This window comes from Acomys russatus, chromosome 15 (assembly GCF_903995435.1).
Source record: "Acomys russatus chromosome 15, mAcoRus1.1, whole genome shotgun sequence".
NCBI lineage: Eukaryota > Metazoa > Chordata > Mammalia > Rodentia > Muridae > Acomys > Acomys russatus.
This window is the reverse complement of record NC_067151.1, coordinates 65,299,506-65,313,346: the sequence shown is the minus strand read 5'-3', so window position 1 is coordinate 65,313,346 and position 13,841 is coordinate 65,299,506. Positions and strand designations below refer to the sequence as shown.

At 46.7% G+C, this 13,841-nt stretch overlaps 1 protein-coding gene across 1 annotated transcript in view; it reads left to right on the top strand.

Moving 5' to 3' along the window:
• Positions 1-12,962, top strand: part of Snx27 (sorting nexin 27) — a 69,351-nt gene extending 56,389 nt beyond the window's left edge. Inside the window, 8 exon segments of the mRNA XM_051157676.1 lie at positions 1,270-1,348; positions 2,690-2,727; positions 2,730-2,858; positions 6,645-6,734; positions 11,303-11,452; positions 11,981-12,109; positions 12,700-12,759; positions 12,864-12,962. Coding sequence (XP_051013633.1) covers positions 1,270-1,348; positions 2,690-2,727; positions 2,730-2,858; positions 6,645-6,734; positions 11,303-11,452; positions 11,981-12,109; positions 12,700-12,759; positions 12,864-12,872 — 684 coding nt within the window. The 3' untranslated portion in view covers positions 12,873-12,962.
• The last annotated feature ends 879 nt before the right edge of the window (positions 12,963-13,841 follow it).

Here is a 13,841-nt window from a genome sequence, read left to right as displayed (position 1 = left end):
AAGAATCAAGCACACAAATACACAGATATAGTTCCAGCTGCTGGGAGGCTGAGGCAGGGACCCTGGAGTCCTGGAGTTCAAGGCCATTGTAGTCACCATAAGTGAGAGCCTGTCTCTAAACAAACAAGAATCAAAGGATGGCGGTCTGCAGAGATAGTGTAGCAGCCAAAGTGCTGGGTGCTCTTCCAGTACCCACACGGTTGTCCATAACTGCATTCCTTAGGGCCCTGTACCTTCTGGCTTCCATGGGTACCAGTTACACAGATAGACACACATGCAGGCAAAACACTCATACACATAAAATAAAATAATTAAATAATGAGAGGTTGGGATCTCATGTGTTAACAGCCTGTAGTTGAGGTAAGCTGAGTATGTGCAACTAGGTACCAGAGCGCTTGTTTTCGGCTATGGTAGGCTGACTTGGTGCGAAAAGGCGTCATCCTCTAGGCCTAACCACGTGAGCTTGATCCTTAGGACACGTGTGACTGAAGGAGAGCTGATCCTGCAAGCTGTTCTCTGACCTCCCCAGAAGCTCACCCTGCACACAAACCTAGTCAGACAGACAGACAGACACACACACACACACACACACACAAATGAAATATTTTAATTAAAAAAAAAATTTTTTTTTTTTTCATTTTTGCTGGTTGTGGTGGCACTCACCTGTAATCTCAGCACTGGGAGGCAGAGGCAGGTGGATCTCTGTGAGTTTAAGGCCAGGCTGGTCTACACAGTTGAGTCCAAGACAGCCAAAGGTACACAGAGAGACCCTGTCTCAGAAACAAACAAACAAAAATTATTTTTTCCATTTTATGATCTGTCTTATCAAGTACATTTCTTTAAGTGTGATGTAAAAGACCCTTGTGGGGCTAGAGAGGCAACTCAGTTCTGAGTAGTCCACTGTCATTCTCTGGTCTCTGCGGGCATCCAAGTGTATGTGGCATCGTTCACACAGACACACACATACACATCAGTAAAAAGAAATTTAAAAAATACCTTTGTGGAATTAATTCATATTTGAAAAAGGCCATCAACAGTAAGGAGGAGCTGTTGCCAGCTTGTGTTGGAAGGCGCTGCTCCCAGAGGACAGCTCTTTGGCCCCATGCATCTGTGTGCACATGTGACCGTAAGCGTAGCTGTGGCCACGGTAGTGTTTTATGAACCCAGGATGCAGAGTGTCTCCTTTTCCCTTTTTCATGCAGATGCCTGCCCCACAGCATCATCTGAACTGACTTTTTCTGAAACAATTCTATTCTGTTCAAACTCCAGGCTATTGCAGCAAAGGTTGGCATGGACAGTACAACAGTGAATTACTTTGCCTTATTTGAAGTGATCAATCATTCCTTTGGTAAGTGCCAGTGGCCGTTGCTATATTTTGTTTGGGGATGTTTTATTTTAATATTGTTGGACAAGCCGGGCGGTGGTGGTGCACACCTTTAATCCCAGCACTCAGGAGGCAGAGGCAGGTGGGTCGTGTGAGTTCAAGGCCAGCTTGATCTACAAAGTGAGTCCAAGATAGCCAAGGCTACACAGAGAAACCCTGTCTCGAAAAACTAAAAAAAAAAAAAAAAAAAAAAAAAAAAAAAAAAAAAAAATATATATATATATATATATATATATATGACAAAAACTGCTTTGCCAAAGAAGGGCTTGATGATGAGAGGCGAGCCCACTTATCAATACTGCCTTCAGCAAGCCACCTGGCAGGCCTTAGAAGGCATTCCGATAACTGTCAGTCCATCTTCTTCTTCTGTCAGTATACGGAAACTTTGATTCCTCGGGAGCAGCCATCTTCCCATTTTTTTTTTTTCTCCTCCCAATTCTCAGTGGCTTAATATAAGTATATAAATTGTGTTACAAAGAATTGGTAAGATACCAGGAAATTTGGGTTCTAATCTTTTTTTTTTTTTTTTTTTTTGTCTTTCCAGACAAATTTCTCTGTATAGCCTTGGCTTTCCTGGACTCACTTTGTAGACCAGGCTGGCCTCGAACTCAAATTGGTCCGCCTGCCTCTGCCTCCCAAGTGCTGGGATTACAGGTGTGCGCCACCATTCTGGCTTCCTTTCCAAGCTTTCTATTAAGGAGAAATATTGAGTCTGTCTTTTGCAGTATTGTAAAGCCAAGTAAACCTCAGGGAAGGTTAGGAGAGCCAGTGTAGGAGTTAGAAGGAATAGGCCGTGTGTGGTGGGACACTGTAGTCATAGCCCACAGCGGAATCAGTGGACACCTGGACTGTGACAGGTGCCCTGGGATTTAGGGGGTGGATGAGAAGTGTCTTTCAGGTCTTCATCAATAAGGGCATTGAGACTGGCCAGAGGAGAGACTCCAAGTGTTCCCTAGCTGGGTAAGAGGAGAGGCTGCTCTGAAGATGTTCAGTGGACTTAGCATGTCCACTTAGATGCTTGTAACTTAGCAGGTCATAGAGCAAGCATTTTAACTGAATTTGGAGTTGCCACTCTCTGCAGTCATGCTAGCTGAAGAACCTGCCATTCAGTATTTCAGTCATTTGCTTTACTGGCCAGAGTCGTAGTTAGAACAGGGCACTTGGCTGGGCCTGTGGTTGTTTTGTGCTCCTGAGGTAGAGCTAATTACTGACAACCTAGCGTTGTCGGCCTGCCTTGTGTCACTTCTACTAGGAAAACTCCTTTATCTCTCTCCACTTCAGCGGTCTTTGTTTTGTCTTCTTCAGTACGTAAGCTGGCACCTAACGAATTTCCTCATAAACTCTACTCTACGTCCAGAATTATACGTCAGCTGTGCCAGGCACCTGTCTGACCATTCGCAAGTGGCTCTTTACAACAGAAGAGGAAGTCCTCTTAAACGACAATGACCTCGCTGTCACGTACTTCTTCCATCAGGTGGGTGGATGAGCCTTCCTGAACGCCTGCTTCCTTTCTCTGTTCCTGTATGCAACACAGTGCATCCCGTTTCATAAGACGTAAACGGTAGAGCTAAGCCAGAGTTTTTTAAAAGTTCAATTTTTTTTTAATGGGCAAAATGAGGCTGTGACTATGTACATGTTGAGAGTTTTAAAAACATTATATATACTATATGTGTCTGGGGAAAGTAAAATGTCTAGGTTTATACTTCAATCTCATATCGTAGTCAACACAGACTTCATTAACGTCAAAGGTACAGGGATTTCTCCCCACCAGCAAGTGTGTAATTCTTCAGTGGGTACCACCCCACACATCATTAAGTGTAATACGATTCTGATATTATCTACCTAAAATTATCAAACCCCACAGATCAAAGTGCCCCCATTTTAGACCTACTTACAAGTCCTCTGAAACTGTTAAACAGCTTACTGCAGGTTGAAGCTCTATGCGCGCGCACGTTTTCTCTCCCCCCTCCCCCCTCTCTCTCCTGGTTTGAATATTTGCTTAGACTGCTCACAGAGCTCAGGAAACTTATTATTTACCAGATATTTTAAAGGACATGCATACGCAGGAAATACGGTAATGTATAGTGAGCCAAGAAGGTCTAGAGCACGGGGCTTCCGTCTCGGGTGGGTTGGAAGTACGCTGCACCCCGGCAGGTGGACAAATTCTCATGTTCAGTGTCCTGCAAAGTGAAGACATCCTGGAGCTTCATCTTCTGGGTTTTGGAGGTGGGGGTGGATGCGGAACATGCATTCTAATGTACCAGTGTGTGTCCCCATACACACGCACACTGAGGCCAGAGCAGAGCATCAAGTGCGTCCCTTTGTCATTCTCTGTCTTCTTGTCTTGAGACAGGATCTCCCACTAAACCAGAAGCTCACCTTTTAGGCTAGGTTGACTGGCCAGTGATCTCTCCGAATCTGTCTGTCTCCTCCCTGTGATGCTTGGATTACAGGCATGCATAGCCCAGTTTTTGTTTTTGTTTTTTAACATGAGTGCAGTAAGGTGGAGAGCCGTAGAGGAGACACCAGTGTCCTGCCCTGGGAGAGCTGCCAGTACTCTTTAACAACTGAGCCATCTCTCCAGCCCCTAAATCCTTTACAGAGTTTTTACAGCACATGGAACTTTACTGTCTCCAACTGACCCCAGAGCACTCAAAAAACAAACACACTGTAAACAGATGTTTCGAGCTATATTCATATGCTGTTTCCAGTATTTATGGTTGATATTTATTTTATAAGGTTGCTTTTACCTGTTGGGTGCTTTCAGCAAATCACACGCACACGCACGCACACACACACACACACACACACACACACACACACACACACACACACAGAGTTTAGGGACTTGGAAGAGTATATTTAGATTACTGCTGTACATTAGCTGAGGTTGTAAATGGGAGATTAAAGGCACAATAAGAATGTTAGCATTTGTTCTCTTAAAGGTGGGTCAAACCTCAGCAGGCTGAGTACACAGTAGGACGGCAGGTTAAGTTTGGTTGTTTTTTGTTTGTTTTGTTTTGTTTTTTTAAGACAGGGTTTCTCTGTGTAGTTCTGGCTGCCCTGGACTCATTCTGTAGACCAGGCTGGCCTCGAACTCATTCTGTAGATCCACCTGCCTCTGCTTCTAGATTACAGGCGCGACACCACCACCTGGCTGGTTTTGAATGAGCTCAAGATGCATTATTAACTTGGCTCTGATGTCCAACAAAAGTTCTGTCTCTCTTTGAATGCAAGAGATATTTCATAAAATCTTTTCACTACAAAAACTGTTACGTCCCATCATTTTTGTTGTCATCTGTATGTGTGGCTGCCTGCCAAGTTGAGACGCTTTAGGTGACCTTGAAATGGGCAGGGGCAGAGCTAGGCATTGGTCCAGCCCGTGACTTCCCTAAGACTCTGGCAAATCCGGTGTGACACACACCTGTATCCCCATCCAAGTCAGGTCAGGCCAGTCTAGTCTGCGTGGTGAACGCCAGACAGGTCTCGGTGTCCATGTAAATACACTTTAGTACACACACGTAGAGAAAGAGAATGAGCTCCTTACATTAGCCACGCACTGGTCAGAATAGCCGCCATATAAATGCAGCACATCTGTTCTCTACTGGTCAGAATAGCCGCCATGTAAATGCAGCACATCTGTTCTCTACTGGTCAGAATAGCCGCCATGTAAATGCAGCACATCTGTTCTCTACTGGTCAGAATGGCCGCCATGTAAATGCAGCACATCTGTTCTCTACTGGTCAGAATGGCCGTCATGTAAGGCAGCACATCTGTTGTCTACTGGTCAGAATGGCCGTCATGTAAGGCAGCACATCTGTTGTCTACTGGTCAGAATAGCCGCCATGTAAGGCAGCACATCTGTTGTCTACTGGTCAGAATAGCCGCCATGTAAATGCAGCACATCTGTTCTCTACTGGTCAGAATAGCCGTCATGTAAGGCAGCACTTCTGTTCTCTACTGGTCAGAATGGCCGTCATGTAAATGCAGCACATCTGTTCTCTACTGGTCAGAATGGCTGCCATGTAAATGCAGCACATCTGTTCTCTACTGGTCAGAATGGCCGCCATGTAAGGCAGCACATCTGTTCTCTACTGGTCAGAATGGCCGCCATGTAAGGCAACACATCTGTTCTCTACTGGTCAGAATGGCCGCCATGTAAGGCAACACATCTGTTCTCTACTGGTCAGAATGGCCGTCATGTAAGGCAGCACACCTGTTCTCTACTGGTCAGAATGGCTGCCATGTAAGGCAGCACATCTATTCTCTACGGTCAGAATGGCAGTCATGTAAGGCAGCACATCTGTTCTCTACTGGTCAGAATGGCCGTCATGTAAATGCAGCACATCTGTTCTCTACTGGTCAGAATGGCCGCCATGTAAATGCAGCACATCTGTTCTCTACTGGTCAGAATGGCCGCCATGTAAATGCAGCACATCTGTTGTCTACTGGTCAGAATAGCCGCCATGTAAATGCAACATCTGTTCTCTACTGGTCAGAATGGCCGTCATGTAAATGCAGCACATCTGTTCTCTACTGGTCAGAATGGCCGCCATGTAAATGCAGCACATCTGTTCTCTACTGGTCAGAATGGCCGCCATGTAAATGCAGCACATCTGTTCTCTACTGGTCAGAATGGCCGCCATGTAAATGCAGCACATCTGTTCTCTACTGGTCAGAATGGCCGTCATGTAAATGCAGCACATCTGTTCTCTACTGGTCAGAATGGCCGCCATGTAAATGCAGCACATCTGTTCTCTACTGGTCAGAATGGCCGTCATGTAAATGCAGCACATCTGTTCTCTACTGGTCAGAATGGCCGCCATGTAAGGCAGCACATCTGTTCTCTACGAGCATTTAGGCCACACCCATTCCAGTTCCCTCTCTTGAGCTGAGAGTCTTTCTCATTCCCCTGCCAGGGAGGTCTGTCTCAGATAACGGTCTCTGGTAACTATGGTTACAGCTGCTCCTGCTCTATCTGCACACGGTACACCTGTCACCATACGCTTTGCTGTATTGGTGTTACCTTTAAAGGATGACATGTGCTCACTCTCCTTGGTCTTTTGATTATTTTCATGTGTTTAAATTTACTCTCGACAAGGGATGTCTCATATGCTACCATCCGTAAGTGCTAGTTATTTTAGTTAATACACCTGTATGGCCACAGTTCACTGTGATGATGATGGTGGTCCAGGTGGATACAAGCTTTCCTGAGAACCATCTGCATCAATTTTCTTTCTCTGTCTTTGCTTTGTGACAGGCTGTTGATGACGTAAAGAAAGGTTACATTAAAGCAGAGGAGAAGTCTTACCAGTTACAGAAGCTATATGAACAAAGGAAAATGGTCATGGTAAGTTTTTTGTCTCCATCACTTTATTTTATTTTATTTTATTTCATTCTGTGTGCATTGGTATGAAGGTGTCAGAATCCCTGGAACTGAAGGGGATTCCCAGATGCCATGAGGTTGTTGGGAATTAAACCCTACTCCTTTGGAAGAGCAGGCAGTGCTCTCAACCACTGAACCATCTCTTCAGCCTCTCGATTACTTCTTAAACCTTTTGTTCTAGTTGATTTTGAAAGGTACCACAGCCTGGTTAGAGGCTTGGTTAACTAACAGGTGGAACATGTAGACTTTGATGAGCAAGCTAAAATAGAAAATTAAAAATCTTTTAAGTATAATTAAATATTGGCAGAATTCTGCCTAAGGGAATTTTTCTATCTATGAAATAGTATTTTAAAACACAGCCTACATCTGTTCTGTAAGGTAACAGCTGGGGACCAAGCATGATGGTACATGCCAGCAGATCGTGGTGGGTGTGAGGCCAGCCTGCACAGTGAGCTCCAGGCCAGCCAGGGCTACTAGTGAGCTCTTGTTTCAAAGAAAAAAACAAAAACCCATTGTCTTAGAGGCTGGAGAGATGGCTCGGTGGTAAAGCACCGACTGCTCTTGAGAGGACTGAGGCTCAGCCCCCAACACCACATTAACAGCTCACAGTGCATGAAGCCTGAACAGCCGCAGAAGACTGGCCTCCCCGGTTCGCTCAGGCCTTGTTTCTTTAGACTTGGTCTGACTTTTGGCAGGTCAGCCGGGAGAGCACAGAATTCTTTAGAATGGACCCTTAACCCGTTTACCTAACGTGTTCTGCGCTGTTAAGTACCAAGCCTCTCTCTTACTAACTATTGAACATTTATAAAATGCCCTTTACTATATCTTTCCACTTATCTAAGTCATATGAGATGATTCAGGATCGTATTTAGCTATTCAAAATCAAGAATGGACAGAATAATGCTGTGTGGTCACTGTTTTTAGACAGGGTCTCATGTGCCCAGGCTGGGGTCATATTTGCTGTGTAGACAAAGCTGGTCTTGACCATCTTCCCAGGTCCATCTCCCAAGGCCTGGTATGAAAGATGGATGCCGCCGTGCCTAGCTTTAAATTTTTGCTTTTTAGGTAACATGTTGTATGTTAGAAAATAAAGATTTACCTTTTCCCAGTATAGGTGCTGGGAAGCGACTCTGGTCCCGTGTGTGTAGCCGGTGTTCTTACATGTGAGCTCTCTCCTCAGCCCCCTACAATCGATCTGTCATTTCATAGCCATTCTTTTCTGTACACCAAGTGGGGGTGCCACCACTCTCCAAGCTCTCAGGCTTTTCTTGAGAAGGGAAATGGTTGGTCCTTTTGGCTAATGATAGTGGATCTTTTAATAAAGGTGGTGATGGTGGCGCACACCTTTTTATCCCAGCACTAAGGAGGCAGAGGCAGGAGGATCTCTGAGTCCGAGGCCAGCCTGGTCCACAGAGTGAATTCCAGGACAACCAAGGCTACACAGAGAAACTCTGTCCCAAAAAAACAAACAAAACCAACCAAACAAAATTAACTATTTTTTATTAATTAGCTAATTATGCATAAAAATCTTTGCTAAATATTTTATGCTTGATACTGACAAGTAAATAATATTATGACATAAGTCCTGTCATTATTTCCCATTTATAGAGTAAGAAACTGAGGTTTAGGGGCTGGAGAGATGGCTCAGTGTTTAGAGAACTGACTGCTCTTCCAGAGGACCTGAGTTCAAATCCCAGCAACCACATGGCAGCTCACAATTGTAACTCTAAGATCTGACACCTTCACACAGACATACATGCAGGCAAAAACAATACACATAAAAAATAAAATAAATAAATTTAAAAAGAAAGAAAACAACAACAAAACTAAGGTTCCAGAATTGAGTAACTTGCTTAAGGTTATATAGCTTGAATTTCAGTGCAAGGGGCTTGAGCCTAGCCCAGTGACCCTGTCACTCCTCTCTGTGCCAATGTCTGTCCCAGGCCTTGTTGCTGGTTGTAACTCTGGGGGGTTTTGTCCGTTCATTGCTTCTACCTCCTGTGGCCCTCACCTGTGTGGCAGGCAGGCCTTGGTCTGTTCTAGTGACGCGTCAGCAGGAGACAGCATCATGTCTGCTGGACAGCGAGGAGATGGACAGCATCATGTCTGCTGGGCAGGGAGGAGATGGACAGCATCATGTCTGCTGGGCAGGGAGGAGATGGACAGCATCATGTCTGCTGGGCAGGGAGGAGATGGACAGCATCATGTCTGCTGGGCAGGGAGGAGATGGACAGCATCATGTCTGCTGGGCAGGGAGGAGATGGACAGCATCATGTCTGCTGGGCAGGGAGGAGATGGACAGCATCAAGTCTACTGGGCAGGGAGGAGATGGACAGCATCATGTCTGCTGGGCAGGGAGGAGATGGACAGCATCATGTCTACTGGGCAGCGAGGAGATGGCTGGGTGGTGGCGGGAGAACGAGAAAAGAAGAGTGAGGTTTTGAAGTATTGCAGCTCTTCTGACTCAGCCTGCCAGCCCTTGCTGCCCTTCTGTGGCTTTTTTCCATCGTCTAAGCTGTTATTTTACTGAAGAGGAAATATAAAGCTGGTAGAGTGTGAGTCCCCTCTCCTGGACCCATGACCCCCAATAGCAGTGGGCATGTCTCAGGTGTCATTCACCAGACGCAGAGCAATAGATTGCCTTGTATCTTTTTTTTTTTGTACATGGGTCATTTCTTCTCTCTTGGTAAGAGAGGCAGCAACCATGTAGTTCTCAGTTTGGAACTCCTAGCCATCTGCTGAGGTCACCGAAGGTGCTGTGTGCACAGGCCAACAGTGGCCTTGTCCTGCGTGGCTTTCATGCATGTGTGCCTGTTTCCGAGGCAACCCTGAACGGACCCCAGCTCAGAGACCAGACTCTTTATTTCCCCCTTATTTCCTTTCGCTCAGTTCTCGCACGTTCCGTCCAGGTGTCGTACAGTCTGTCTTGCTCAGCTTGCACTGGTGAGTTGAATTAGGGGAGAGGAGCAAAGCTGAGGAAGCCTCAGTATGTGAAGCCTTCTCTGCCTTCAGAATCTTGTGAGGACCATGAATTCCACTTGATTTGAGCCCAGATGTTTTATAAGGAGCCACACGGTCTTAGTTTCACCCATGTCGCTCTGATAAAACACCCTGACAGCAGCTTAAGGAGAAAGGGTTATTTTAGTTCACAGCTCTAGGCTGTGATCCCCCAGGGAAGGCAAGTTAGCCAGAGCTGAAGCAGCTCGTCACAGCACACTGCGGAGCAAAGAGAAACAAGTCCACACACCATACACACATGCCCGCGCGCAGCTCACCCCTTCGTATAGACCAACACTCAAGCCCAGGTGACTGCCGCCAGCATTTAGGCTGGGTTTCCCGCACGGTTTAATCAGGTAATCTCCACAGACTGCCCATAGACAAACACAGTCTAGGCACTGCCTCACTGAGCCTCCTTTGTTGATTCCAGACTGTCTCAAATTGACAGAGCTAACTGCCACACATATATACTGGGGTTCAGGGCCACTTAGGAATTAGCTGATCCTGGAAAAAGGAAAGCCTGGGTTCTGGTTCTGAATTGTGACATTAAGACAGGCTTGTCCCACTCTGCGTTCTGTAAGATGACCGGGCTTCTTAGCTTATTTTATAGTGCTCTGCCTGCATGTACACCTGCACACCACAAGAGGGCGCCAGATCTCACAATAGTTGGCTGTGAGCCACCATGCGGTTGCTGGGAACTGAACTCAGGACCTCTGGAAGAGCAGCCAGTGCTTTTAACCACTGAGCCATCTCTCCAGCCCTAATTTTAACATGTTATGAGTATGAGATAGGGAGTCAGTTTGTCTTTGTCATTAAGATCAGGGTGGTTTTTGATTAGAGAAGAGACGGGGAGAAACTATTATGAAGATAGATTAGATGTCCACCCCTTACATACAGTGGAAAGAGGTGCACATGGCTGCCGTGGTGAATCCCTGTCTAGTGCGAGTGGTTTTGACTAGTGCCGCTTCTGTCACTTCATTTCTTTAAATGAAGAACTGGGTGTTAGAAGTATGAAGGTAGGGCTGGAGAGATGGCTCAGTGGTTAAGAGCGCTGCCTGCTCTTCCAGAGGTCCTGAGTTCAATCCCCAGCACCCACATGGTGGCTCATAACCGCTTATAATATGATGTGGCGCCCTCTTGCAGCCCACAGGTGTATTTCCAGGCAGAGCACTGTATACATAATAATAAATAAATCTTTAAAAAAAAAAAAAAGAAGAAGTATGACGGTATCCGGGTGGTAGTGGTGGTGCACGCCTTTAATCCCAGCACTTGGAAGGCAGAGGCAGGCGGATCTCTGTGAGTTCGAGACTAGCCTGGTCTACAGAGTGAGTCCAGGAGAGTGAAGGTATGAAGGTAAAAACTGGGAATGGGATGGAGGAGCAGCACAGAGCCTATTCCCGCTCAGGGACAAGTGTGACTTGGGCAGCCAGGTCTTCAGGTGGCTAGGTGAGATGCGCTCATCCATCCCAGGAGCTTTGCACTGTGCTTCAGTGTCTTTGTAACGCGGTCTCCCTTTCATTTGTTTGTTCGTTTAGTACCTCAACATGCTGAGGACGTGTGAGGGCTACAATGAAATCATTTTCCCGCACTGTGCCTGTGACTCCAGGAGGAAGGGGCATGTCATCACAGCCATCAGTATCACGCACTTTAAACTTCATGCCTGCACTGAAGAGGGGCAGCTGGAGGTAAGAGCTCGGCCTGGTGAACCAGGAGCTGCCAGCCGGCGCTTGCAAACTTTCTGTGTTTCAGTTCCTCTTGTGGAGCAAGTGAAATCAAAACTGTGTTGATGACAGTCAGTGAATCCACACTGATCCTTACTTACTGGCTCCAAATTACACATTTTAATTAGTGTGTGTGTGTGTGTGTGTGTGTGTGTGTGTGTGTGTGTGTATGTGTGTGTATGTGTGTGTATGTGTGTGTGTATGTGTGTGTGTGTGTTTGCTTGTGCTCATGACACGACATGTGTGGAGATGATAGGAAAATTTTGTAAAGTCATTTTCTCTTCTTCCACCTTTGTGTGGGTTCTGGAGCTCAAACTCAGGCCAGCCTGCTCAGCAAGCACTTAGCCCCTGAGCCACCTCAGCAGCCTGGTTCTCTTGCCGCAGGCCTTTCCCCGCACCTCGAGCATTTCTCCAGCAGACTCCCTGCCTTAGCTCCCAGTACTCTGCTACTTAGAGCTGTAGCGCTCACCCTGATGTTTGTTGGCTGTCTAGAACCAGGTGATAGCGTTTGACTGGGGAGAGATGCAGCGGTGGGACACGGATGAAGAGGGGATGGCCTTCTGTTTTGAATATGCACGAGGAGAGAAGAAGCCTCGATGGGTTAAAATCTTCACACCTTACGTGAGTGGGAGATGGGAGGTATGGGGAACGCAGGCTGGGATATGGGAGGTATGGGGAACGCAGGCTGGGCTTTAGAACTGGGGGTGGATCCCAGGGGGAACTAAAGGAGCAGTCTCAGGAACCCAGGGTTCTTGATGGCAGCAAAGCTAGGATCTCAGAGAGCTCTTTCTCTCCGTTGTCTCACCATAGTTGGTGGTGCATGCTGTCATTGTTTGTTTAAGACAGGGTCTCACCGTGTAGCCTTGGCTGGCCTGGTGCTAGTGTAGGCCAGGTTGGCTGTGAACTCACAGATCCACCTACACTTCTGCCTTCTGGGTGCTAGGGCTAAAGCGGAGTTCCCCCAGACCCCTGGCTTCTCCACAGGACTTGTATAGCCCAAAAGAGCATGGGGCCAGTTTGACATTTTGTCCTGGGATTGTGAAATTCACATCCTGTGTGTCATAGTCGCCACTAGGAGGAGCTGGGGAACAATGGATGGTCAGGCCTGTGTTTGTGGGTCCCCGCAGGATCGCAGAGCTGACAGTCAAAGCCCTGGCCTTGTGCCTGGTCTTGGGAAGTCAGTGAGTATTGCTTCCTTTTTTTTTTTCCAGTTCAATTATATGCATGAATGCTTTGAGAGGGTGTTCTGCGAGCTCAAGTGGAGAAAAGAGGTAATTCTAAGGAATTCTTGAATTAATTTCCTCCTCCTCTTGTTTGAAATTTATAGGCTTATGACCAAATACTGGGACCCTCACCTCCATTTCTGTCTTTCTAGGAATATTAGTTAGAGACTGCTTATCCCGTGTGAGCCAGGACATTGTCCCAGCGAGGCTGGCCTCTGGATGGTGGATGGGCTGTGCAGGAGAGCCCTGCTTCTTCCCTGTGTGAGGGAGGACACTGGCTGCAGGCTCCCTTCTCTCATGACTTCATGGACCCTCCTCTGCCTGTTTGTTTGATTTTTGTTGTTGTTGTTGTTGCTTATTTGTTTTTTAATCAAATAACCCTTCATGCTGCCGCTGACCCGAGAGCTCGCGTCCTGGGCTTTAGCCGTCTGACTGGATGCGTCGCAGTAGAGTCTTTCTTCACTAACCTAGGACACGTGTGGGGGAAATTTTTGCTACTGTTGTTCATAGGTGTCAGTGCTGGAGCAGAATTTAGAAGACTATCTAAACACTTAGCTACTTATTAAAGAAAATCAGAAAATGAAGAGGTGCAGCCAGCACATGGACGTTCATGTTCTTGCCAGAGGAGACACCTGGTCTCTGCGGTCAGCTGGGATCTCTCCTGCTGCCTTTGTCTGCGACTTTGGGCAAAGCAACCTTCTTAGGACAATCTGAATTGTCTCTTTTATGAAACAGGCAGACTGAGCCAGGTGGTGACTACTCAGCGTCCTCTGTGCTCTAAGGGGCTGTGGTTGTGGATGGGACATTGGGTCAGGGTGTCAGCGTGCTGCTCAGCTCCTGTGAGGTTGTCTCCAGGTTGGAGGCCATACTGCTCCTCAGTAACTCTTCTTCTTCTTTTTTTTTTTTTTTTCTTCCTTTCAGAATATTTTCCAGATGGCGAGGTCACAGCAGAGGGCTATGGGCACCTAGCCTTCCCTCACTCTTTCCCTTCTCCCTGCCCTCATCCTCTTAGCCTTGCCGCCTCCTGTGTCAGACAGTTACCATTAACACGAAAGAGGAAAAAGAGGGCGGGGGAGTCATTACATCCCAAAGCCCTAAGCTAAATACTATTAATCACTTCCTATGGATTT